This window comes from Calonectris borealis, chromosome 4 (genome assembly GCF_964195595.1).
Source record: "Calonectris borealis chromosome 4, bCalBor7.hap1.2, whole genome shotgun sequence".
Lineage (NCBI taxonomy): Eukaryota > Metazoa > Chordata > Aves > Procellariiformes > Procellariidae > Calonectris > Calonectris borealis.
The window spans coordinates 37,102,077-37,129,556 of NC_134315.1; the positions used below are offsets into that span (position 1 = coordinate 37,102,077).

The window sequence follows — 27,480 nt, forward strand, 5'->3', positions numbered from 1 at the left end:
CCGGGCCGGGCCGGGCCGAACCGAGGGGCGCCGGTGTCCGCGGGGAGCACACGCCGGGCGGCGCGAGGCGGGGCAGGGGGAGCGGTGGGGTGGCCGCCCGCCTTTTCTCCTGCCGAGGCGGCGGGCGCCGGGCCGGGCTGGGCCGGGCCTGCCTGTCGGGGCCCGACCGCCTTCGGGCTGCTGGCGCTCGGGGAGGCGGGGACCTGCGTGAGAGAAACAGCAGCTCTGAGGCAAAAGTAGAGGTGTAAATAGCGTTGTGTGTTGTCCTGCTTTATCTTTTCAATATGTATGTCTTGTTACTAACTTACACGCGCTGCGTCAGGCGTTGGGCTGGTCTAATGAAGTGAGTTTTACTACTTTTAAAGTGAGTTATGCATCACACGTTGAATTGACAAAGATTTCCCGTCCTCTCTCAGGTATTGAGACAGGAAGCAGATTTGCATCGGGAACAATCTTTCCATAACTTTATCCTCGGTCGTGTATCTAATAGTATATCCTGAATAGTGAAATGTCCTCAAAGAAGAAAATGAAGAGAAATCATCCCGGAAATAAATTAAAGGTAAGTTTTGCTCGTTTGAGCAGAATTAAACCAGCAAGTGCGTTGTTGTTTTACTGTGCTTTTGTTGGCATCGGCGCTGGAGGTGGCCGGGCAGGTGTTGAGGGGGGACTTTGTGCTGCGCAGTCCCGGTGCAGGTTTGGGGTGCGTGGGTTTTTTCTTTTTCTATATTTTTTCTTTTAGGAGTAGTACATCATTGGGCAAAATGGGCCATTGACTTTCAAAGAGGCAAAAGTTTGAAAACAGTCCTGTAAATTTACAGAGAACAGCTTAAAGAGGAAACAGTTGATGTGTCTGTATTTGGTACCATAGCAAAACTTGTGAGGCGGTGCGAAGTGCTAGTAAAATTAAAAGCTCAGGAAGTTGGTGTTTTCTTCTTGTAATTCCCTTTCCATGCACACACAGAGAAATGAGTGAGGAAATTTACTCTCACACTTAGGGTGTGAATGACGCATTTACAAGTATTTCATAAACTAGTGCCATTCTCCCCTACCCGTCTGCTTTACAGAAGTGTCTGTTTAATAATTGACTTATAAATTCCACCTTTTATACGAAGTTGCACATAGCTTTTCATTTTTTTTAAAGTGAGAATCATTAAATTGGACAAGGATGGACATTCACATAATACAGAGATGAAAGAAGAAATATTTTAATGCCAGAAAAGAAAAAGGCCACAGAGCATAGAAAACGTAGATACTAGACCATTATAATATTTCTAAGCTTATACACTTAGTTTTATAAAATAAGACAAAGCTACAGTATAGTATCAAATAGCAGAAAATATCAGTTTTATACTATCACTTCTCTTAAGGAAAAAAAAAAGCCTGAGGAAAAAACGCATGCTTCAAATACTTGATGTCATAGCTCAGTAGTCAATATGGTCTGGGTTAAATGTATTTCTAATCAAACGTTCTTGAAATTCATTGTCATATTTAATCTGTTTTACACTCAAAAAGCTGGATGAACTAGTTATTAATGTCATGCCCATCCAGGCACACAAAGCCAACACCCATCCTCGCTGGAAATTGCTTCCACTTGAGGAACCAGATGTCTCAAGGATATTGAAGGTAACGGAAGCAAATGAACTTGAGGAGCTTGACGATTCATTTGGTTAGTATTAAATTCAAAGTCATTTAATGTATGATTTTCATGAACAAACCATCCAGGCAAAATATTTCAATGCTTACTTAGGAAAAGGTATTGGTTTTTTGCCAGAGAAAATTATGGGCAGGAGAGACAGAGGGTTTTTTGAGAGAGGTGTTATTTTCTGTCATTTAGGAAGTAACAATAATAACGCTGTAATATGTGCAAGTAAACATTGATAGGAAAATACTGGCTATTCAAGTTCTATAGTCTGGTAGAATTTCACGCAATATAACATTGCAATTGTGTAAAAGTTCACATTTTAAAAGGAAAGTTCAGTATCGTAAGTTATTCTCTATTAAATTACACAAATTAAGAAGTGAAATTTTTTGCTATTGTAAGAGTATGCATGGCAGCAAACTTAGACGTTCACAGGGATGTTGTTCTACTTAAAAAGTAACATCATAAAAACATACTATTTTTGGTGCAGCATTAAAACCACTTTCATGCTCCATATGGGATTTGTGCAATGAGGCCTCAGTATACTGGAAGAGAATCAGTTTAGATGGAATATATGCCCCTGTGTGAAGTTCTTTGTTATTAAATATATATAGCTGTTATATGTCAATATCGGTAAGAAAAATCTTTGAAAAACTGTCCAATTAAAAGTTACAGAGAAAATGCTAAGAGCTGTTTCTCAACTGTAATATTTATTACTCTAAGAAGATAATGGAAATATACATGTAACTAGTAGAAACAGTTGAAAATGACCTATAAAAAACAATATAGTAAAAGGATTGTCATAAGGGAAAGTCTGCAAAATGAAAAGCTCTTCTCTTCCTCACTTCTGTGGTATGTGTTAAAAACTATAAAAAGGATGCCCACTAACACTAATGTAAGCCAGCGCTAAATTTTTGCGTCAATGTGCTTGAAAAAAGAAATAATACTTTGGAAGGCAGGCTAAAACCTTAAGGTTCTCAGAGTTTTAATCTATTCTAGTAGCTAACTTCAAGAATTCTACATTTACAAACTTTCTGTAGCAGCTGGAACTGTCTCCTTATAGCATCCAATAAAGCAGCTAAAAATCCATATTTTAAAAAAAAAGGTAAAATTTAGAAAGTAGTTGTTTAAATGTATGGAAGAGTGATGTATGCCATAGCAAAGAGACTTTAAATAAACTGTACAAAATGTTTTGCTTGCTATATGCCGTATGTATATGCTGACCTGAGCTTTCATGCATCTTTGGTTTCTGTTTGTAAAGAAATAGCAGGTGGATGAGTATAGAAACTATGGAGCTTTTTGCTATATATGTTTTTCCTAATCCTCAAATAATACTTTTAACAAGACTTCCTTTGTATTAGTGAGCAAACCACAATTCTAACTAAATGCTGAATGGCAGGCAGTGCTAGCATGTCCCTGCTCTTTGCCTGAACAGATGGGAACAATTTTCATATGGCTTATTTTTTGTTCTTTATAGATCACCCTTTGCACAGTACTGCTGTGGATGCTTATGGAGAGGAACACTCACAGAATGAGTCACTTGGTCATGTTTCAGCTCCACAAAGGAAAAATACAGATAAAAGGTCTGGTGAAATATAATTGCCAGCACTTACTTTAATCTTTAGATTTTTAGATTAAATGGGAAAAATGTTCTGTTTGTCACGCGTCCCTGGTTGCTTATAAAACAGATGCTTTAACATAAAATTTCCCAGATGAAAAAAAAACCAAAAGAATAAGTAAGATTGGGGAATGCAGAAAAGAAATGGGAGAATAAATTACTGTGTACCTTCTGCAAGTAGTACATTGATTTACGTACTTGTTGTATTTTTTTTTCAAATTAAAAGATTTTAAAATATCTCTGAGATATTAATTAGTCCTCTAAATGATGGTGTCTTTAAAGTTAAAAAGTCAAAAAAATGAAAAATAGATAAAAGCCAGTTAAACTATATGTAAAAAAGAAAATTAATTTAAAAAAATCTTTTAATACAAGTTTTAGTATGCTTCTCATTTGTTAAATCAGCTTTGATTTAAATCTGAAATAGTTCTTATTTGAATGAAATAGCAAGACAATAATAAAGCTTGTATGAGAGTGTGTATTTTTTTGTTTTTTTTTTTTGATTTCTACCCCTGCCCCACCACCAAGAAAGCTGCCTCCTTTCCTACTAAAATATCTCAATAATAATTTTGTTTCTGTTTTGAAGTTTCTCCTCAAAACAACATGGCTATCCCAGTGGTCAGTTAGTAACGGCTTTCTAATTGTCGCAAGGGTTGCCGTTGAGGGATAAAGATTCTATTCCCTTTTTAAGCCATTTGCAAGTTTTTATGTAGTTGATTTAGGAGACACAAACTGAATGACATAACAATACAAAATGTTCCCCAAAACCTAAGATTTTGTTGTTTATATGGTTGAAGATGATTCTTTCTCAGTGTGTAGTGGATATACATGTGGATATTTTTCTCTTCCTAGTAAAAGACCGCATCGCTCGAAAACATCTGATGGTGATGTTCAGAAATTCAGCACAGCTGATCCTGAAGATGAGCCCCTTAAGGAGAATGTGGTATGGAGAAAGTTGCATGAGTGTATCAGTCAATCTAATTTTAACTTACTTCATGCCATGCCTGCATCAGAGAGGAGGGGAGAGCAAGACCTTTCCTTTGTTTCTTAGTACTTCCTTAGTACTTAATTGTGTCCCAAATAATTAATCCTCAAAGTATTCCTGTAAGATGGCCAAGTGAAATGCTTAAAGCTACAGTCATCATGTCAATGGGGAATATGATACCTGGGTGTTCCCGTGTTCTGTAGCCCGTTCTCTTGCTCATTTGGGAATATGTTCTTTTCTTCTTTCAAATATCTTCTTTATATCTGGAATATATGTTTTTAAAGAATGGCATACTAAATGGAATATAAATCCCTCGTACTTGTTCAGTATTGAAGTAAAAACATATTTATGAGAGAACTGAATTTTTCATTGACAAAATTAATTTTGAATATATATTAGAATTAGACAAAAAACACTTGGTTTTGAATGAGTGTTTTTCCACACTTAGACTGCAATTAGTGTAAAATGCTTTTGGCCCATTTAGCTTCCAGGTGTACAGAGGAAGAGTTAACTACCTGCAGACTTGAGAAAGTATGCCTTTGGTAAAAGAAGATATATAGTAGTTTGCATAAAAGTTTTTTACATATTGAAATTCATTGGAATTGTTGAAAATCCTTTTGTAAAATTTGGTACAGAGTGGTAGTCTCTCACCAGTAAACTGCATGTATGCAGCACTCTTGTGTTGGTGTCACAAAGTAGTCTAAGTAGAGAAAGAATTGGGACAAACGTGGGTGAAAAGGAAGGTAAGGAGGCACTGTTGATCAGAGAACTGTTAATACTGGGCGATGACTATGCTGAACTGAGGGGCCCTGTGCTGCTTAAAGTGTTCCTCCTGCTGCACGGCCAGTGGCAGACATGTCAGTCGGTCAGTGCAGTCAGGCAGCTGCTGTCCCGCAGCAGTGGGATCGCTGGGCTGTGATTCTGGCAAAATATCCCTAAGTAAATCTTACTGACGTTTCAGTCGTGAAAAGCTGAAATACTTCCATGTGTTCTGCCATCTCTCAGAATTTTAAATGAGTAAACCTAGAGGGTTTTTTGAAGTTAATCTGCTTTTTGTATCACAGAAGGCTCTGAATACCACTCAATGCCAGGCAAAAAAGAAGCAGCGGCCTTCAGAGAAGAACACATCAGATCCTTCTGGTAAAGTAGACTTTTCAAAACTCCCGTATGGCTTTTCCTCATTCAAGATGAGTGCTTTTCCGTAACTCAATGGTTTTAATTTCTGATACGTAGCAGCATACTGCTTCTAGAAATGGGAGGGTTTAGTTTCAGTTTGCTCTAGACACTCGTTAGCAGTGGTTAAATTGAGGAGCTGGTGTGCCACACAGCTCTGATCCCCATGGTTTGCAGGCCTGGACTTGCCTGTTACTCCCGTGAAGGGGAGAGCATAGGTGTGCATTATCCCTCGCACGCAGCCTGGTGCCCTTCGGAGGGAAGCCTGGGTCCATGGGTATAGAGCTGTAAGACACTTCAGTATGTTCCTTGGTCTGGAAGCCTGGAGCACCAGGCTGCGGGGCAGAGCTTGGAGCACCCCTGACTTACAGTGTAGGCACAGCTGGTAGTGTAAAGGCCTTTGAGATAAGGAGCTTCAAGACAGTGGCGTTTTTTGATATAGAGAAACTGTTTCTCGAGTGTCATCTTGCTTCCTTTGAACTGTACCCCGTCACATTCAAGCACTAGATTTACATTTGGGAGTGTGTGAAGAAACATGGTTTAAGGTTTTGTGGAATTAGCTAGTAATACTGTTGCAAAGTTTAAAGAAACATATTTGTATATAGCTTTTTTTGAAGCATATATGGTATTAATACAAAATGTATACAAATATGATATAACAACTCATGATTCTTTGAGTAATGCAGCTTGCCCAAACTCAGGCTAATAGTTTTTGCAGCACAAACAGCTATATCTAGAGTACACCGTATAGATTATCAATTAGTGTAATAATGTGCTCCTGGACTTGTTTGAAATGATGAAGAATAAGAAATAAGTTTTATATAATTGATCATCCAAATTCCAAAGTGTTCCCAGGTAAGTCTATCATAGTTGCTCAGCCAAAGACAGATGAAATAATTCATATTTCCCTCTTCTCAAGTTTCATATTAAAATATTCATAACTTCTAGATGGTTATTTTAATGGTGGGCACAATAACTTTTCTATTATTTTAGAACATGTACATGAATTGTACAATGCTTATCTTTATTCTGTCGTTTCAGTGGATAGCCCATGTTCTGTACAGGTTTGGTGTCCCAAAGAGCTGAAGAGATCTCCCAGAGATATTACAGAACTGGATGTTATTCTGGCTGAATTTGAGAAGATAGCAGCAAATTACAGGTAAATATTCTGCTTTTCTATGGCTGAATACTCAAAGTTTTAAAAACAAATTACCTGTGTTTTTGCTAATGGGCTGTCCTTTAGGGAATGTAGTATTGCATGGTTACATTCTGATGTTATTTTAATGATTATTAGGTTTCTGTGATACAAATATTTTTCATACGTGATCTTGAGGTGGTCTCCAGGAATTTGATATTTTTCCCAACGTAAGAACAACACATCTCAGCTGATGTTTTTCAATGTAGAAATTAAGCTATTGCTAGTACATGAAAGATCCGCAGTTGCCTGTGCTACTAGCTGCTTAACGTTGGGTTTTATTCATTACTCAAAGGAATGTTTTTGGGTGAGATTTCTCCTTTACTAGACCAAATGGATTGTGTTTTGTCCCTCTGACTTCTCCAGACAACGCATAGAATCAAACGTTTGCAGAAAAGCTATCAATGGCTTCTGTTCTGCTTTCAAGGATCAAATCACTGATCTTGTAAGTACACCATAAATAAAATAAATTTTGTGATTATAGAGCTGTATATTACATTGTAGTCAAAATGCCTATGGTTTTATATTGGATACTTTAAATTTTCTAATCTCTTGTCAGGATAAATCATATGAAAACAGTTTGTTGTGTGCAGCCTCTGTGCTGGCTTTGATGAGAATTGTCTTTAGACACAACACTGCTGTCATGCAAGTAGGTTGCAAAATTGTCAGCTTTTGAGAATAGGGAAACATTAATATTTGTCATATCTAAAGCATTGTGTAGTAAAACTGGAGAGCTGCATAATTTGAATGAGCAAACACTTACGTAAAACACTTTCAAAAGCTCAAGGACTAGAGTTTTAAAAGGTTGATGATTTAATCTTTATACTGCGTCTCCGTGACTCTTGTGTAGAGGCCTCTAACATATTTGAGGAAAAATCATCCTTTTTTAATTAACAGTTTGAACCTAACTGTAAACAGCTTATTAGCTTGGAAGACTAAGATTTCTTGTCACTGATTACAATGGGTAAAATAAACTCAGAACATTGTAGGAGTTGTGATAAGTACAACGGGTAAGTACTAAAACTATAGTTCTAAGTGATTCATTAGAATGGGCAAGTTTTAAAATGACTAGACTTACACATTTTGTATAAAGTTATATAAAAATTAAGCTAGGTAGTATTACATTAATTGGTACAAGAAGTATTACTTGCACTAACTGGTGCAAGGTGACTAATTTTGTGCAGCAGTCTTCCTCTGGCATGAGGAGAGAGGAAAGAATTGATACACAACTTATACACTTGTAATCTTCCTTTGAACCAGTGTTGTTTTTTTTAAATAGCTTTTTATGTTATTTCAAAGTAATTCTTGCAACCGTGTTTTTAGGAGGATAGAGATGAACTCAAGATCCACAGTCAATCTGTAATTCTTCTTTTCCTCTGTAGATAGTGGAAGTCCAGGAATTAAAGAATATGAAGAAAAAAAATGCTAAGGTAAATACATATATATCACTAGACTGTACAGCATACAGAAGTGGGCATTGAAATTTCAAGAAGTTGACTAGAATAAATAAAATAGTTCACAAAAAAGTGTACTGTACTACAGAATCAACTGCACAAAACCACCAGGGGTTTTTTGGAAAAGATCTGAGTAAATATGATTGATCGCAAACTCCATACGTATACTGCTATACTGGTGTAAAAAGAAGGAGTGCACATTAGAATGTGTAGATATCTATGCATGTGAATTACTCTTTTTTTAATGAGCACTGGTGAGGCATCTGGAGAGCCGATTAAATAGTGAGAGCTAACCTTTAAGAAACATAGATGAATATAAAAACTAGAAGACCAGAAAAGATGGCGACCAATGAGGATAGAATTGGATTGCTTAGTTTAAAGGAGAGAAGTCTAAGGGAGCTGCATTCCCTAAATATATGCAAAATTTTTGTTCAGAGGAAGGCAGTTCCTCTATTTATTCAGAGTGAGTAGTAGTTGACTGAAAATGCAAAAGGGGAATGTCAACGGGAGGAGGACATAGTGTAAGAGCAGAAAAACACAGTGGTTTCATCAGGAGAGAGGTGAATGCCCTACAGCAGAGATATTTAAGAGCAGGTTAGGCACTGTCTGCCAGACGCTTTCTGCCCAGATTAACCTCTTCTGCAAACTTTTCGATGACAAAATAGCTTTTAAGAAGTAAAGGCAGAAACTTTATTCTGGGAGATAGCAATTAATGTGCTAAAGTCTTCTTAATTTGAGGTGATATGGTAAGCTACTCTGCATGTAAAATGAAAATTTTAATACACATCTAGCAATTCAGAGTTATCCTTATTTTGCCTCTTTTTTTTAAAATCAGATTTGTAGGTGCTAAATTTAAATTTATTATTAATTTTGTTTTTTGTTTTTTTTTTTTTAATCGGATGTTGTATTAAAGAAATCTTAATTATGCTTAGTTCTTCAGTTATGGCAATCATACCGAACATACATCTGTATTCGTCTGCATTTTTAAAACAGAAACAAACAAAAACCTGTTAGAGTTGGTCATGTTTGAGTTCAAAATGTCATAAACTCCTTTTGTATGCTTGTAAATCCAGTGTTCCTTGAGAGAAATTTTGCATGGAGTTGAGAGTTTGACATTTTAAAGAGCTTTAAAATACAAATGTAAAATACGGCAGTTTATAGGGTCTGGTATCTTGGAATCATCCACACCCAGAATCAGAAACATAAAACCTCAAAGAAAAAAAGCTGATGAAATTTGAGTTGTTTGCCTTTGAAGTTACAGAAACTTTCAAAGACTTTCCTCACTATTTTTTTCAGGTAATAACAGACATCAAAAAGAAAAGGCAGCGACTGTTGCAACTCCAAGAAGAGCTATTTGGGTACGTTTCTAAAGATGCATAGTAATAATGTTACCTAATGTTGCCTAATGTTACTGTTGGGATTGCAAAGGTGATGAATCATAAATTTACAAAGGCAATACAGAGGGCTTTTTTGGGTTTGAGGCGGGAGAACGTACTTCACCTCTGCAACTTGGCAGGGATGTCTCCGAGTACATGGTTTGCTTGCTTCCATCTCATGTGGCCACACAATTCCCCTTCTGTAACTTGGCATTAATCTTAAGTATCATTTAGATACACAACACAGAAATGATGTTCTTTTGAAGAACCATTGGACTTCCCCAAATCCAGTTGGTTACTAGTGACAAGCTTTATGCTGAAGCTGTGTGTAACACAGACGCTGTAAGTTAACTCTGTAGGGAACCACGGGCTTGGATGCACAAAGGCAGATTAACCCTTTCTCCATCGCCATGAGAGTCTTGTTTTCTTTGCAGTATTATGGACAAACTTCACTCAAAGAGCCAATTAAAGGCATCCCTCAATATGGGTTTGAACCCCCTTACAGATTGAAAGCTGTCTTCACATTTTTTATTTGTTGTGTTTTAATCCTTTGAGCATCTTAAGCAAGCTTTTTTGCTATAACACTGCTAAAATGAAAATGGCAGTTGATGTTCATTTTTCGAAGTGCTAATTTAACAGATTGAGCCCTCCAGTTTACTTAGCAGAGGTGTATCTAGTTTGTAGACCCTGAGTATGCTTCAGCATAGGCACTGAACACCTCAGCCTGCAAGCAGATGTGTGCAGAGCAGAACACCGGGTACGTAAGAAACTTCACTTGAAAAACTTAAGCGCTTAAGAGAGAGTGACTACTTCGTCAGACTCAAAAGTGAGATGTGGAAAAAAGTTCAGGGTTTTTTGTGGATTTGGACCTGTGCTCCTGTTTAAATAATATGCTAGTTATTCTAATTTAACAGTATGTTATACTAACCTATGCTTTGTATTTCCGACCAACCTTTCCCTTAAGTCTTCTTCAGAGGAAATATGTTCATAGTACTCACGAAATAAATATGGAGATATAGTCACCAAAGCCTTGATCTTTTTCAGAGCTGAACCACAACTGATACGACTACAAAGAGAATATGCTGAGATACAGGAAAGGAAATCTTCCTTGAGGCAGGCAACTGAATTACTTACTGATTTAAAGGAGCTACAGCAAGACTGTTTGGATTACAGAGAAGAAAACCCAAAAGAAAAAGTGGTAGTAAGTACCTATTTTGTGTGTTTCTGAACTATTCTGGATCAGCTCCTTCAGCTCCTCCCCCCCCTTTATTTTTTCCTGGTCTAATGGGCATTTCTATGAATGTTTAACTTGCATTGAATAGCAGTATTTTGTTAATTGTCTTTGTGGAAGCAACTTGAGATTAACAGTGGGAAACAAGTAATCAGTCTCTTTGTTGCTATTGTTCAAAGGTAGGGAAAGCTCTGGTACTTGCATGTCTGTTCTGTAAGGTATTTAATACTAAGAACAGCGCTTGTATTTCATGACCAGATTAACTTCTCATGTACTCTTAGAACTCCTTCCCCTTTTACCGTGGCTCATGACCTGGTGTGGTGGTTTCTGTTGCTGATGCTACACACCTGCCATGCGTAAGGAAATCCTATCATTTCAGAAGACTCTCTGATGTTGGCTCTTCTTCACTCTTCAAAGTCGCGTTGCATCATTTCAGATAGAGGAAAAATAAATACAGATATGTAAGTGATTTTTCCAAGAGTTAAAAATGTTGCCTTGTAATTTTGTTTCCTTAACAACAGTATGGAACTTCCAGCCTACCTGCTCTTCTGGTGGAGTCACGGAGAATTCTAGGGGCAGAAAGACACTTTCAGAATATTAATACAAAACTGGAAGAGGCTCTGGCTGTACAAAGAGGGAAGTTATCGAAGAAACATTAGGTGTTTTTTAGTAGACTTTTTGACATTCATTAGGAACAATCATTAGAATGGTCAGTGCTTAAAGCTTGTTTAATCATTGTTGCTGTGTTTTGTTTCAATGTTTAAAAGAAGTCAGTGACTTAATCAGAGATTGTATCTTTCTATTGTCAAATAGTCTGTGTGAGAACTTACCTCAGAATGTCAGTGAAATTAATGAAATGGCAATTCCAGTTAAAGTAGTAAAACTTTTCTGTGGTCTGTTAACAATGTTGGTTTTTAATCTTGGGTTATTAAAGTAATGTGATCTTGAAAGCAATATAAACTTTTAAAAGAGAACACATAGACATTGGTTGAACTATTGATAGACAAATATTTTTATTAAATTTGTATTTGAAATAAGTAATTTCCTCTCATTTCCGGAAGTAAAGAGATCTATTTTACTTGGCTTATCAGAAAAGCTTGGACATACAGCTAACAAAATAGAAACCGCACAGCAGTGAGTGTTAAAAGTGCTAAACTTGGAGCAGCATTCACGACGAGTTTTCAGTCCAGTACTCTTCAGCCCCCGTATAACCTTCCATGATCTCTTCATGCTTGCTGAAGATCACCCAGTTGTGAAGATTCTTACTCAGTTCTTTGTCTTACAGTTCTGGAAGAGCATTTTTGAACTACATCGCAGTACCTTTCACAGAAGGCATGCGATACCCGCATTGTGTTAAAGCAGGTTTCATAGCTAGCGGTCTGTTTGCTAGCCAAGTCTGTGGTTAGCTGCTGCCTGTATTGCAAGTGTCCTGTTTCCTTAAAGCTTCCAAAAGAACTTCATCAGGAATTTCTTCCATGGCATAATTCAGACTATCATTTGCAGCTTCAGCTAGTTCCACATCTTCAGTAGCTTCTAGGAAACAGGCATCATCGCTTGCATTGTCCCACTCACTCTCTGACAACAGGAAGTCTGGAGACAAGCTTTTTTCTAGAGATACTGAGCTTTTTGACAAGTCGGACACATTAGAATGTGGTTTTACTTTTTCTTCTGTGTTCCCCCTTTCATCCATTAGTGTATACTCTTCTTCCTTTTAGAAACAAGAATACTATTTATTCCATATGAAAATGGTCTTCATACCTTTAACTGCTCTGATCTGGAAGTTTGAAACTTGTACTGTCACATATAATGGATACTGTAGAAAACTGGCCAACAAGACAGATTTTCCAGCATGTTTATTTACAGCCACATTACCCTGTGGAAGCCTATTTTAATAGGAATAGAAATTTGCTGTTTTTCTAGCAAGCTACAAATAGTCTGTTGTATACAGCTTCTTAAAATAATACAAGGTTAAAACTAATTTTAGTGTCTGTTTAAAGATACCGTCAGGATCTGAGAATGTATTTAAATTACACCTTCTATGAAACAACACTAATAGCTATTGATGATCTGATGAAGTAGAGCTTAACGTGCCATTCTGCAGTATGAAATTTAAACGTGTAAAGTGTAAATTTAAAAAGTTGCAAAGAGGCCAACTCTTATTGCCTACTCAGTGGAAAAACTATTGTGTTACGAGTTAGAATCTAGGTGCAGTATCAGGTCAGTTTAAATATTCTACCCGTGTGGGTAAGTATAACTGCTTCAATACACTAAAATGGAGTTAAGTGAACTTCCAATCTGAGGGTCACTGACTTCAGTGTGACTCTGACTGACTCAAGTGTTCCAGGAGCACTTCTGTTTTAGCTGGCCAGCATGAAGTCAAACATGCACAGCAGAGCTTAACCTGGGCAGTTTTTCCATTCTGCATCCATAGTGGGCTTGTGGTTTATGCACTGGGAACTGCTGTTTGGACCAAAACAGAAGAAAATCTTCAGTCCCAGGTGAAGTCAGGCTTTTCCAGCAACAGCTTTATCTGTGCTGACAGTTTTTGTGCTAGATCTGCTGCTGGAGAACTTAAAAATGAATATATGGAGCTACCACACCAGCACGGCTGCTCTGGTGTGGCTATAGCTATTGTACACCAGTGTAACTACTGTACGGAGCTCAACAGACTGCCTTAGTGGGGATTGTCGATGATTTTCACAGACAGCTTTACTCACAAGAACTTTCGTGTATCAGTAGGACAAAAACATACCTCTTTGAAAAGAAAAGGGAGACATATCCGAGGTGGTAATGGAAAACCTAAATCAAATATATGGCATTAATTAAAGTTAACATTCCAAAAAGTGTTAAGTATAATTGCTCTGAAATCACAGAATACACACTTTGTGATTTGAAGTTTTTTTCTCTGCAGACTGGATCGTGACACTTTTGATACCAGACTTCCTTCTTTAGATCTACCAGAATCCTAAGAATGAAATAATTTAGTTTTTAATAACAGTACATTAATGAAGTAAATGCATACAGTAGGAAACTGACACTAAATGAACAGGTGTTGTTTGTCCCCATCTATGGGTATTGCTTTCATACTCTCACATACTTGTATTACATACTTTTACATGCTTTGTACAGTGGTTTTTTTTCAATAAACTTCAGGCTTCTGAAGTTAAAAATATATTTCTTGTAAGACTAACATTCGAAAGTGAAATTTAGTCAACTTCATTACATTAAGCTTGGAAGAAAAAGTCATTAAAGTAAGATTACTATATGGGACCTAAGATAAGATTTTGTTGCTGCTGCTGTTACAGATGATTTCATTATAAAAGCCAGATAAAATCACTATTTCCTGTCAACTGATTCCTGTCAACAACCCAGCTTTTTCAGCTGTGCTTTAGAAACACCAAGTTCATCTAGCGTAGTGGCTGTGGTGTTTTTTTTAATACCTGCATTTCTCAAAAACACATTCCTTATCTTTCAGTTGTTATTTATTTAAAATGTTATGTAGAATTATTTTTAAGTTAAAATACTTCTACTAATGATATACTGCAATTCTAGCATCTAAAAAACCTGACTTTTTGACACTTATTTTGCTAAAACTGTAAAAAGAAATCCGAGTCCTTGTAGAGTCACTAGCAAAACTCACCTTGACTGAAGTAGTGGCAGAAGTTACCTTTGTCATTTTATTATGTTATTAACATGAGAAGGTAATTTAAGAAGCACTGTAAATTAATTTAAAAGTGGTCTGTTTTCTTTATTTTATTTCTGATTGTTCAGCTTCCTAGCTAAGAAGCATCAAAGCATAGCTTTAACATACTCTGAGTTCTATGTTAGCATCTTTAGGCATATATTTTAAATAGCATGAAGATTACTTCATAGAGATATTAGAAATACAAGTTCAGTTATCAAAAAGTAAATTGGGGGGAGGGAGGTGGTTTTTTTTTTTAAAAAAAAGCATTGTATCCTCACAGAGCAAGAGAGCAGAAATTGTAACAGGTGCTGATTCTATCCATAGGAGTTTTTCAGCATTTTTGTAGAATAACAGTTGAGCAGGAAAATAAATAAAGCTGTTTTAAAGTAAATAGTGAATAGTTAAAGAACATACATTATGTTGTTACTTTTGTGAGCTCTTCCAATATTTTCACACCAACGGTAACCAAAAATATCATATACAAGTATTTCTTCCACAGAGAAATAATTCCATCGTCGTATCCCTGGGGGGGGGGAAATCAATTAATTCTTTAAAAATACTGCTGCAGAATACTCATTTGTAAATAGTAAAGTGGTCTTTACCTCCTTGCACCCTGTCTTTATTAACCAAAGAACGAACAAAATAATCAATTTCTGGATATGGTGAATCCTGATAACCTTCCATGGAATCTGTTAGAACAAAGACCACAGATACATACCATTACTGGTTTTGTCATAATATGTAATTGTTACATTTTCTGTCTGTGGTCTGTATATAATGTATGTGAACTGCACCACATCGTTAAATCAAACTAGGGATAAATCCAGTGTTAATTTCCTGTAGATCTTTAAACCGCAACCCCCCGCCGCCCCGCCTAAGGTACAGAGGGAACTGGGACAAAGCATGACAGCTGTGGGAGCGGGAGAGGAGGGTAAATGGCATTCAAGCGCTGCAGAGCATCCTTCAATACAGCTGTACTCTGCCTCCTGCAGAAAGCTAGCTGAAGAAAAGCTCTCCTAGAGGTTATCGGGTGTGTAAATCACAATACATCTAATTTAAGAGTACTTTTTTCTCTGTACAGTAGAAAAGACTTGAGGTACCTCTACTGCTTCTGGTAGTTTTACTGTTTAAAAAAGCAGACATTTTTCTCTCCTCCTCTGAAAAGCCAGATGATAGAACTTTTGTGTCATCCTTCGCTCTGAAGAAAAGAGAGAATACAAAGGAAAATGTGTGATTCTTACAGCATAACATCATATGTTGTAAGAATACATACTGTAACATTCTGTAACATAACATAGTGTGGCATAACATGATATAGCCCAGGGCCACTGTCTCTAGGTGGCCCTGCTGGCGCAGGGGGGTTAGACCAGACGACTTCCAGAGGTCCCTGCCAACCTCAGCCATCCTGTGATTCTGTGTGCTACCGTTCACTGTCCCTATAGCATTTTTTCTTCTCATTTTGACAGTTTCCTCTGACTTACACTAGCAGAGGGCAAGGTTTCCTCCTTCAGAACAGCAAAATTTGTTTCCTGGCAAAAATCCCAGGACCCAGCCATTTAAAGACTGCTGGTCCACACTCAGTCTGTGGCAAAAATCCCAGGACCCAGCCATTTAAAGACTGCTGGTGCACACTCAGTCTGGTCCGCTGCAGTATTTGCTCTAGATGTAATATTTATCCATATATACCCTTTGAAAGGTTTCAACCTTTTTTTGTTTTGCTTTTCCTTGCCATATTACTAGCTGGAAGCCAGATGATCACAGAAGACTAAAGTCAACAGAGCAGAATTTCTCATCCATATATATGACAGACTCAGCTGACACCTGTGATCTGAATACCCTACACAGCTTATGCTACAGCGCTAGTGGCATCAGTTCAAGACAATGAATGTTTCAGGATATAAAAACTGAAGTCATGACAAATATATGTTTGTAATAAAAATATTACACATAATATCATGCAGATGGATGTACCATTTTAACCTTCTTTCTGCTGCAGTAATGATTAGGACTATCTTAAGATACAATCAGTGCAGGGCATGATATATCGGAGGTTTAGATTAGATACAGAAAACTTGATTATTGCATGTACCAGTATCTAGCCTAAGGAGGTATCTGTGCCAAATGGGAAATCTGGTATGCAAGTGAACATGTACAAAAATCCTTTTTATATTTTTTCATACTTCAGAAAATATTTAGACACTTTATATTTAATTGACTGGGAATCTGTAATTTTTCCTTTCAGAACTATACAGAATCTGACCAAACTTAATAATGGTTAAATTTCAGCATTTTCAGTGTGTATAGAGAAATGAGGCACAACTCAGAAGCTGTACCATGTTCTCTGTCTTTAAACATTTGAAGGTAGGTTTAAAAAGAAAAAAAAAAAAAAGTCCCAAGAAAGCTTTTCTTCAAAAACAAGGAATTCTACTGGAAACTCCGAAATTACACTGTAACAATGTTCATGGAATAACTGCCCGTTGATAGTAGTTATTCATAACTGCTGCAGGAGAAAAATCACCAAAATATGTATCTAAAAATATTTTAAATTCCACCTGAATTAAACAATTACCTAATGTTGCAGATCAAAGAGGAAAGAAAATACGCTTCTTCCAAGGAAACATTCTCTTCACAGTTAGGGACAAACTTATTATCCTCTGCTATCTTCAGAATCACATTTTTTCCTGCTTTTGATGATTTATACATCCGGAAATTTCTATTCCTTGTATAAACTCCTACAGGAAAACAAATATTTCTTAACATAACAATGATGGCTAGGACTTAAGATACTTAGTACTTGCAAATTAAACAATTTTCCTTAGACCCAGCTAAGACTCTAAGGAATGGACAAAAACTCTTACTGACTTCAGCTCACCTCCCATAGAAAAAATGCCACAAAGCAAGATCATGCACACATGTACATTTTTATGTTCTAGAAGAATTAAGACAAACACTCAACACCTCTACACAGGCATTTAATCCTTTTGCCGTTATCATTGCTAAAAGCTTCTTTCAGTATATAAAAATGGTGCTTTCACATTAACTTTGTGAAATTCAGCTAAGCATAAAAAGCCACACAATTACTTTAACCGGCAAGTACTTCATATTCATCAAACTTCCTGGTTTTTGTGTACCAGACACCACTTGTGTGTAGCACGCTGTGAATTTTGTATCAGGAAAATTTAATTCCAATCTCAAAAACAAACAACAAAAAAATGAACAGGTATTGTAAACATTGCCTGATCTGTCTAAGAATGTATTGAGGAGGTGGGTGCATTATTTCTGGGCTACATTTAGTTTTCATGAAGATAAAGAAATAAAAAGCTCTCACACAACAAGAATGACACATCCCTTTCTATCACTGCAGCCTCGTGATGTAACTCAGTATTCCAGCTATTTTGATTTTAGCCTTCCAGTTTTGAGGTAATGTGTGTAACATAAATATTGAGGACGGTTAATTTTTGGGGACTAACATCAAATTCTTAAAAGGTGAAGCGACACAGTAAACAATTTGTGGTTTTTTTTATTTCCATTCACAAATATGCTTGAAGGAATTTTGAACAGTAGGTGCAAAGTAATCCTTCTGAATCAGTAATGGAGAAGCCTAATAGAGGCCCAACTTTGGGATTTATGTTTCAACAAATCAGACACACTGAAGAGGCCAGCAACAAAAGTGATCCTGAATTCCATGAGAACATGGAGAAGTGGGGGTTCTTCAGAGAAGTCTGAGGAAAAACATGATAAACAGTCCTCAGGTACATAAAACACTGCTGTACAAAAGCGTGCTAAGCTATTTCCATTTCACTGACAGAGGGCAAAAAGCAGATATGGGGATGGAGAAGGGTGGAACTTTCAAACTTTAGTTTGACCATGGGCGTTGTGCTCCTGGAGATTTTTAACATTTTAATATCATGAATAGGTTACGCGCAACTGGGGCGTGAAGTTTTTGTTATTCTGTCATTAACACCCAACAACTGCCATTCCAAACAGGGGAAGAAGGCTCAATTCATACATGTAGAACAATACAGAAGGCCACACCTGTACGACTTGGTCCATAATTAAGCAACTTCTAATTCAACTGAAATGACAAAAATGCAGTATATACTACCCTCTTTTAATCCAAATAGGAGCACAAAGTTCTTAGGAACAAAATTAATTAGAGAGTCTTGTGTGGCAAGAGTTTCTTCAAACTTCAGAACAAAATAATTAAATGTAATATAAGAAGTTCCATGGACCAAGAATCTGAGGCGCCTTCGAAGTACAGCATTTATGATCACAGTTTCAGCACGTATTGTATTTGGTTTAAATTCTGACCGTAGGGACAACAATAAGAACACTGTTGTTCTTACTGTATGTAATCAAACATTAAGGAACATCTCATTTCTTAACCTTTGTTGCATCCCAAAAAGGTTTAAAGTAACTTCTTGTATTTACCTAGATCCACAAAAAGTTGCTTGTCTCCTTCTTTATCATTTACTATTAGAAAGGAAAATTCCGAATTTTCTCCCTGGTGTGATGTATCCATCTCTTTTGTTTCACGAGCAACAGCTGGCCAGCCTTTGGAAGCATCTTTGACAGCTGTGAGGTTTGTAAGAGAACCATCTAATCCAACTGCTTCTGCAGAACACTGGAAAATATGTCCTGCTCCTTCTTCTGGAATTACAACAGCAGCTTTACTCTCCATTAACCTTATGGCAGGCTGCAAAATGGTTCTCACAAAGTTACCTTAAAAACAAACAAACAAAAAAACCCCAAAAGCAGATAACGTCATTTATTAGTCAAGAAAGAACTTAACAGTTCCTATGCAAACATTTTTCAAAACAGCCAAGATGGAAGTGGTTGGAGGTTGGGGGGGGGGGGGGGGGGGGGTTCCCCTTCTGGATTTTTTTAAAAAAATCTTTTAGAGCAGCCCAGTGCACAAAATGGTTCTGGTTAGTAACTAAGAAACCCATGCTTGGCAAGAAGTTTTACTAAAGTGTTTTTTTTTTTAAGATACAAGAAAATAAATGGTTGTGCATATATTAAGGGTATCACACAGCCACAATCTTCCCCTTTGCAATTTTACTCCTGAGAACAGAGGGAACTGAGAATCAAGTTGGCTTGGCAATCACCTCATTAGAAATAAAGACAACATAACGAAACAGAAATGCATAGGCTGTCACTACAGTTTCCCAAACTAAATTCAAAGTCCCAGATAAAAGTGCAAAATTGAAATAAATGTCTTTTGTATCTTTCAAAATAACTACTTCTAGCCATCACATCACCTGTACCACTGCCGTTATTAAAGCCTCTGACAGACAAGATCTCAAGCTGCTCCCATGCCTGGAGCACAAACGATCTTGACTTAATGATTAATATGAGGAAAACTTTTGCACTGAAATTTCTGTGAACCTGAATTTTTCCACTAGAATGTCAGAAACTTACTGAACAAGTTCAGTTTGGGTCTTCACGCTAGCTTCGCAGGAACATTTCTGCGTATGAACTGGGCTGTTAGACTAGATTTATTCAAATGTTTAACGTAGGACCACTTTGTTAATGACAGTGATATAAAAAAAAAAGTACTCAAGGTCCTTTATAAAATGTAGTTTGATTTAATATTTCAAGTACCACTTAGTGAAACTCTTCAATACATGAATAAAGCATTCATATAGCTTTGCTATTACACAACTTATTTTTTTATCCAACCATAGGCAGTTTTTAATCATTTAGCTGAATATTTTTGCAGTAGTTAATGACAGCATGCGATGACATTAACAACCTCAGATTTAGGATTCTGAAGAGCTTGTGATTGTCCCTCTCACTACTGCTTTCCTTAATTTCACTTTCAGAATGATTAAAAAGGTTTACTTGCAGCTTCACAGTGTGTTAACTGATGTAAGAGTTTGACCAGGGCTTACTTGAACAACAAACTACTTTTACAAAAGTATTGTGTAATGACTTTTCAAACTCCCAGTATTGTAATTCAACTCCCATTGTACCTCCAGGCTCTGCTAGATGGTAACCAAAGACAGACAAATAAAAATCACGGCCAAATCACTTGCAGAAGAGAACAGAATAAATACAGACATGGAAGAAAAACTATGAGGTGGAAGGAATACTGGCAAGGAGGATTCTGCAGTTGTTGGATGAAGCTTCAGTGGGGAACCTGAAAGAACATGAAGTATCAGTCTTCCTAGGCCACAGATCAGCAGAATGACTCAGGGTATCAAGCGTCAACATCACCATCCTCATAATTCATTACAGGACTACTGAGGCATACAGATGATTCATAGTCACAGACAGCGTTTTAACCCTGTGTGCTCAAATATGCACACAGAACTTCTTAGGTTTATAACAATAGTTAGTCGGATCTTCAGTTCAGGGAGAATATGTACCTATTTCAGAACTGAAATTTATTTCAAGTACCATAAAAGTTAAAGTATCTTTAAAAGTCCTGGGTGACCACTTCCTTTTTTTGTGTGTGTAATTAAGTAACAATCACTCTGGTGTCAGAACAGCAAGGGTTCTGTCAGTGAAAGACTATTTTGGGAGTTAGTTCTTTATCATTCACGCACACCTTTGTTTTCTCTCTTCCCATTTCTTCTAACTGGTCAGACGTGGGAACCAAACTCTACATTTCACACTTTTGATCCTTGACTGTATTTTGTATTTTTATATTTGGGATTTGTCAATGTAAATTCATTGGTCTCCACAGCTTTCCTGTGGACCTACATTATCTCCTGTGCTTTCTTACATGAGCTATGAACTCAGTCCCTGTATTTTAATTCTAACTAGTAACCAATTCCAAATATTATATACTAAAAGTTTTTAATCATATTTAATTTTAAGCCCATGCACTTTGTGCATGACTCCTGACATAAAATGCTTATGATACAGTATCATCCAAGATGTGATAGTTCATATTCTAGTTTATCCCACATAAATACCACTAACTCATCTTAAAGTAATTTTCATTCACCACAATTATGAATTTTAAAAAAAGACAACACTTGAATGTGTCTGAAAAATATACTAACCCTTTTAAGTTTAATATTAGACAAAACCTTTCCGTCACCTCAAAGAATATATACATTTTCATAGAGATTCTGTGAAATTAGTTTATGAAGTTATCTGCATTCTTAGTTATTTCCTACAGCAGAATATTTTGCACAAAGTACAAAGCTATTAAACTTTAAGCCAGGTTTGTCAAGCACATTACTAAAATGCATTAATGAAAAGTCTAGAGTATAATATTATTGGTAACATGCACAAATTTAACGCTGACATTTACATAACTCTATTAAAAAAAAGTTTTTACTGCAGCTTCAACATCTTTTTGAAAAGGCAAAGGCAGAACACGATTACACAATCTCTAAATATATTTTAAGTCTGACAGTAAACATGTCAAATTCACACCACAGTGGAGACGCAGAACACTTAACTAGTGGACTAGAATAAACAGTTCAAGCTTCTAGTGAAAGAACTGACTAATGTAATTTAGTTATCAAGATCACAAGCTAAAATTGCTGTCATACCAAATTATTTATCATCCATGTTTTATAGTGGCAGAGGAGTTAAAGACCGTACTTTTGAACTAAAAATTGCAGTAATCCCATTTAAATCTTTGGGGTTTGCAGCTGTTACCACAGTGTCACTTAAGCAATAACTGCTCTGTGTCACGCTTGGGGCTGGCAGCCAATATTATAAGTATTGGCTTATAACTTTGACAATCTGCTTAGCTTGCCATGTGAGCTATTCCTCAAAAGGTTTAGGGACACAGATTCCACTGCTCCTAAGAATGAGAAATACGTTTTTTAATGTCAAAAAAAGCTGAAAAAAATTGGTTCTGAGAAATCCTATGGCCTCTGTGTTGGAGTAATGATTTGAATTTCGGCCTGAAGTGATGCTTAGGCCATGGACCACGTGCATATATTAAAAATATTTGGGGAAAAAAATTTTGTACATGCACGCAGGCCTAGAAAATCCAGCCTCTCCTTACAGTTTGCTCTACTCCTCCAGCTGTTCATGCTGATGAGACCTTTCATAGACGATTCCTCAGAGCAACACAAAACGTGTCAATCCTACACAACTTTAATCCAACAGTACATGTGTTCTCCCCATGAAATAACTAGGCAATTGGAAAGGAAAATAAGATTTTCTCTAATGCTGTACTGGGCTAGAAAGTAGCCCAGCACTGTGTCATTAATGACAGCGTCACTATGCATTAAGCACTAAAAGCAAAGAGCCCATCTTCCCTGTGCTCTCTACAATCCCCTGCTAGGACATACACAGTGCACAGTAAAAAGCTACTTAAAAACACAGGAGGTATAAAAAAAGAAGAAATACAGTATAAGCTTTACTCAACAGTGGAATGAGGGAAGGTGCAGAGCTAGAAAAAGAGGTAAGGGTGAGAAAGGAAAAGAAAGATTGGGCATGAAGACAGTCAGACAGATTGTGACCAAGCAGACAGCAGAATAATAGTGGGAACCTGAGTGGGACCAAAATTATGAACCCAATATCCTCAACTCTTCCTATTCTACTGCCAGTGGAAACCCAGTAACAAAGCACATAATTTCTTTCTCTCTGATACATGTAATCCTGCTGCTGTTGTCACAGTTCCTCCTGAACACAAACAGTAGAGCTAAATGTCACAAATCTAAATTTTACCCCTTCTAATAACCCATGAGATTATTAATATGGTACTATATAACAGCATTTCTGCTTCCTCTCCCTCACCCTATTTGTTTGTTTGAAACAAACACAATAAGGAACAAAGGTTACAAAATCAAACACTCAGATTTAAGAAATGACAAAACCAAGGCTGCAGGTGCAATGTCAAATAACCCAAACTTCTGCATTTGTAGACTGATAGAGATTTTAATTCCACCACTGGGCAAGCTGTTTCCCGTAAGTTCCTGCTTCACTCAGACAAAACTCAGCTGATATTCAGTGCCCTCATTGTTCAATGTATGTCTATAAGCCTGCTTTACTGCACACCATACAGAATATATATACAAGAAGAAGAAATTATGAATTTCAACATTAACTTTTCTTAATGCTCACCACTAGCACCTCAATGCTTCACAAACAGTATTTTAAAAGTATGTTCAAAATACTTTTGTGACGTGAGGAGGTATTATTATACTTCTTTTAAAAATGGAGTCAAGACAACCCTGAACTGTCAATTCTTTGTTTTGGAGTTGCCATATCCCATGAAATCCCAACTTACATCAACAATTAAAATTGCTTTTGGCTTTCTCTTAATCATGTTTATGCACAGGTGGCTTGAAAGCATCTTTGTCCTGCCTTTCCGACCCCGTGCTGAGCACAAACCAACCGTATTTAGAGCCAATAATTGTAGCTTTAATTGTTAAGACTGACATTAACCTGAAAATTAAGGAGTCATAGTCACACCGTAAAACAATTTTCAAGACAAAAGCCAGTCTTGCCAGTAGTTTTGTAAATAAAACATACAGGCACAAAAAAGGTTACATTTTTGCAAACATAAATGCTAGTTATAGAAAAAGGAAGTAGAAGATGAGTTAGGTAGGTAGTCATATCTGCAGGGAATACTTATTTGTTTCCACATATAATTCCATTAAAATAAATATTCAAATATGAGATGGCACTGTACAAAGTCAAAACTTCACCTTTTATTTCTAGGTATAAGAGAAAAGAACTCACTTACCAACATGAATATTATCCTTAAATACAGTCTTTTGGGGTAGAAATATCAAATGTCGACTAAATTTTTCATCAGTACTGGAATCTAGATTCAAGACATCTTTGGCTGAACAATTTACATCATAAAGTTCCTTTAATTTTTGGCTGACAAGCTGAAATTACAAACATTGATTAGGCTATTTTCTCTAGCATTTTTAATAGTGGTATCTATAAAACCTAACACAAATGCAGATTCTACATCTTTTTTTCAAGGCTTTTTTTCTCATTTTGAGCATACAATTAATTTAATTCAAACTAGATCATAACATAGCAAATTTTAACCAAATTTGACATAGACTGTATTTCCTGAAATAAGCAAGTCACTGAATCACTCAGTGATAAGCTAAGCAGATTTTCAGTTTTTCAGGTCAAAGTCTAATTTAGTGGCTTTATCTTCTGTTTTTTTCCATCACAAAGCAGTTCACACCCACAGTGACAATGTTTGTAATGCAGGCTTACCTAGAATGGAAGACAGAGGCTATCAGGATACAAAGTGTTGGTAGGCTAATTCACTGTTATGATTTAAAATTCATTGGTACTAACTAACTAAGCAGAAAACATAAGATGTCTGGCTCTAAAATAGATCAAAAAACGTTCTATAAGCTAAGCTTGTGATTATTCATGTTTAAGACTGGGACTCAGAATCGAAGGGTCTGGGAGCTTAGGATTTTAGCATCTGAGATCCCCCACCCAGCAAATCCAAAGTTCTCTTCTTAACCTGAGGAATCTCTAGATTTCAGAATTGATCCACAATGGAGTAAACCCCTCTGGATTCTGTATCAATGAAGGGTTCTTTATGAAGCAACGACTTCAATCATCTTTTTCTTTCTTTCCTTTCTAGCTAGAGACATGTAAGCATCAGAAGTCTCACAAATAAATGGCCGCTCACAAAGAGATTTTATTGGAACAGAAGATATTCTTCTAAAAACCTGCTTTATCTTCCACCTCTGTCATATTGAATTTGCGGTGGAGCTCATTTTTCAACCAAATTTGCAATAGAATGGAAATTTGCCCATTTAATAAAATTGATAATTAGCAAAGACATTTAACTTTAGCTACCAAACTGGTAAGTGCAGCCACCTGATGTTCTCTACATCATCATTTAACTCAACTATAATGAACTGCCATCTGAAGATAGCTAAAATCAGGAGGGATTTATCTAAGCCTTGATATATGACTGCACCAGCTGGCAAAGGAAATGAACTGAGGAATATCTGAATGGAACTTTTATTGATGCTATTCTGAAGAATACCTAAACATCCCTTCAGTTTTACAGCTTAGAAGTGGCAGAGCACATAAAACAATCTGCAAAAGCAAACTTATCATACCAGTAGACCTACAGTGAATACAAACATTTCAGCAACAGTCGTTCTCTATTTTTTCCTTTCACTTAAAGGAAAGAACCTTTGCTTTAATTAAAACAGTACTTTTTACTTCATTAAAAATAACCACTATGTCTACAATTCTTTTTCATTTTACTACAGAATAATCAAGATAAAGTGGTAAATACGTTGGTTTCATATTAAATCAACAACAAATTCACATTAATCTACAACATCATTTTGCTTCAGTTTACCTCAATTAACTTCGCAACCATACTCTTGCCATCTGCACCAGGATTTGCTGGTTTGTAGAACTCCAAATCAAAATAAAGTTTGCAAGCATCTTTTTCAGGAATTACTTCATAGCAATGCATAAGACTTGTTTTATAACCTTTCCTAAGGAAAAACAAAAATCACAACCTTTCGTGATAAACATTATACATACTTATCAGTTGCCAACAAGGATCCCACAAGTTCTAAATATTCTTTTATCTTTCAGTCAACCACCCATATTTAAAAATGCTTTGAAAAATTTGTAACTAACTTCAGCATCAATTATCAACAAAGATATTTGTCTGGCCTAGAACTTAAGTTTGTAAAGTTTTCTCCTCCCCATCCCACCCAAGTTTTACAATAAATACTGACAACAGAAATGCTGTTGAGAATTTAAGGAATGATGGACACTACAGTAGAAAACTTACTAAGTTATCACTCATATGTCTTAAGCGCTAAAAATGAGATTACATAGACTTTTCTCCTACTAAATTAAAAATTAATCTCATTTTCAAATTGAGGGAAAAAATCAAGTTTACTTTCCATATAAAAATTGACTCTTGGATTTATTGTAAAACAAAACATTGGGAAAAAAAGTTCAGTGCATGATCAAATTGTCGATACTTGAAACTACATCATGCACATACAAAACCATAAATCAGTAACTGGACATTTATATTAATGCCTATTTAAACTGATATATGACTAATCATAGAAATACGTTTGTGTTGGTATGATCTCCTGAGGAAAGCTGTCAGCGAAAGCAAATCTAGTGCTATTAGATTTAAGTTCAGTAAACGGGGCCCTTAATTCACAGGAAATAATGGCAGTCTGCAACTCAAAAGAAAGTTGAAACCCACTATAGAACAGATTGGTTTGTCCTTATGAAGATTTTCCCCATGGCCAAGATCAAATGTCAGGCCACCCATTACAGCTCTGTGCTATCAGAGCAGCAGATGGCTACTGGGAATAGCTATCCAGTAACAGCTACTACTAGATAACAGTATATCCAGTATACTACTATCTTATAATAACATATAGGGTACCTTTTCAAATACTCACGTGTAATAAAACCAAAGTTCATTATATGTTGTCACAAGGTAAAACCTCTGTCCACTTTGTATGTTCTTTTCTAAGGCAAATACATGAACATCCTTTTAAAACAAAAACATTGAAGTTTTTTTATTCAAAGAACCAGTTAAAGTCTTCAGAAGTTCCTATCTGACATTAATTTCTTTGGTCAAAGGTCAATAGATATTAGAATACTGTAAGTAGATCACTTATCCTTTTTCAACCCAAGTAGCATCTGTTTTTAATTAAGAACATCATTCTGATTTCAGTTACATGAGTAAAAATTGAAGCTTTTCTTTGCTGTGCATTAATGTAAACTCTGTTTTCTCTGTAAAGTCATCTTTCTTCTGATCAGTGGCAAGTGCATCTAACAGCAGGAGGAACAATGTCCTGAAAGGAACAGTCTTATGAATATGATGGCAGCATATGGCTTTATAGCAAACATTCTTTACACTCTGTATTATTTAAATCCACAAATGGAAATCTGAAAAGAAAACAAAGAAAGAAACCCACTGCCAAGCCAGTGAGAGTGCACTTTGGAAAACAGACTGTCAGGACTGCTTAAACGCCTAAAACAGTGGGAAGAAACCCTGCTACTTTCTTTAAAAGCAGCAATCAATTTGAAAAGTATTAAATGCAGAGAACTGAAAAGACAGAATACATTTTGCATAATATTTATTTAGCTCATCACTTCTTATCATCTGAACTTGCTACTCTGATGCCATTGGTGAGTTGTATTGTTTTCATTTTGTCTCTGCCTCC

General features: G+C 36.4%; 2 protein-coding genes across 14 annotated transcripts in view; one reads left to right on the plus strand and one right to left on the minus strand.

Annotated features, from left to right (window-relative positions):
* On the plus strand, window positions 1–20,783 carry CENPU (centromere protein U). Of its 4 annotated transcripts, XM_075149249.1 has the most exons (12): window positions 1–244; window positions 417–559; window positions 1,549–1,666; window positions 3,117–3,222; window positions 4,107–4,197; window positions 5,304–5,379; window positions 6,454–6,571; window positions 6,974–7,052; window positions 7,990–8,037; window positions 9,358–9,419; window positions 10,482–10,638; window positions 20,335–20,783. In XM_075149249.1, exons 2-12 carry the CDS (start codon window positions 509–511, stop codon window positions 20,497–20,499), a joined length of 1,071 nt encoding a protein of 356 aa, XP_075005350.1. In that variant the 5' UTR covers window positions 1–244; window positions 417–508; the 3' UTR covers window positions 20,500–20,783. The 4 variants fall into 4 exon arrangements, with proteins under 4 accessions (XP_075005350.1, XP_075005351.1, XP_075005353.1 ...); XM_075149250.1 differs by lacking the exon at window positions 1–244 and having other exon boundaries at window positions 284–559; window positions 5,307–5,379; XM_075149252.1 differs by lacking the exons at window positions 1–244; window positions 20,335–20,783 and adding an exon at window positions 11,190–11,594 and having other exon boundaries at window positions 287–559; window positions 5,307–5,379.
* PRIMPOL (primase and DNA directed polymerase) overlaps window positions 11,657–27,480 on the minus strand; it is a 20,103-nt gene continuing 4,279 nt past the window's right edge. For 4 of the 10 annotated variants that reach the window (XM_075149239.1, XM_075149238.1, XM_075149240.1 and 1 more), the window contains 11 exons: window positions 26,710–26,801; window positions 25,629–25,770; window positions 24,018–24,165; window positions 18,785–19,075; window positions 16,923–17,085; window positions 15,454–15,551; window positions 14,956–15,042; window positions 14,768–14,876; window positions 13,551–13,633; window positions 13,421–13,467; window positions 11,657–12,376 (listed from right to left, as the gene is read on the minus strand). In XM_075149239.1, the coding sequence (XP_075005340.1) occupies window positions 12,071–12,376; window positions 13,421–13,467; window positions 13,551–13,633; window positions 14,768–14,876; window positions 14,956–15,042; window positions 15,454–15,551; window positions 16,923–17,085; window positions 18,785–19,075; window positions 24,018–24,165; window positions 25,629–25,770; window positions 26,710–26,801 (1,566 nt within the window). In that variant the 3' untranslated portion in view covers window positions 11,657–12,070. Of the gene's footprint in view, window positions 13,129–13,420; window positions 13,468–13,550; window positions 13,634–14,767; window positions 14,877–14,955; window positions 15,043–15,453; window positions 15,552–16,922; window positions 17,086–18,784; window positions 19,076–20,328; window positions 20,395–24,017; window positions 24,166–24,511; window positions 25,147–25,628; window positions 25,771–26,709; window positions 26,802–27,480 lie in introns of those variants that run through there. The other 6 variants (XM_075149241.1, XM_075149245.1, XM_075149244.1 and 3 more) reach the window with 6 other exon arrangements.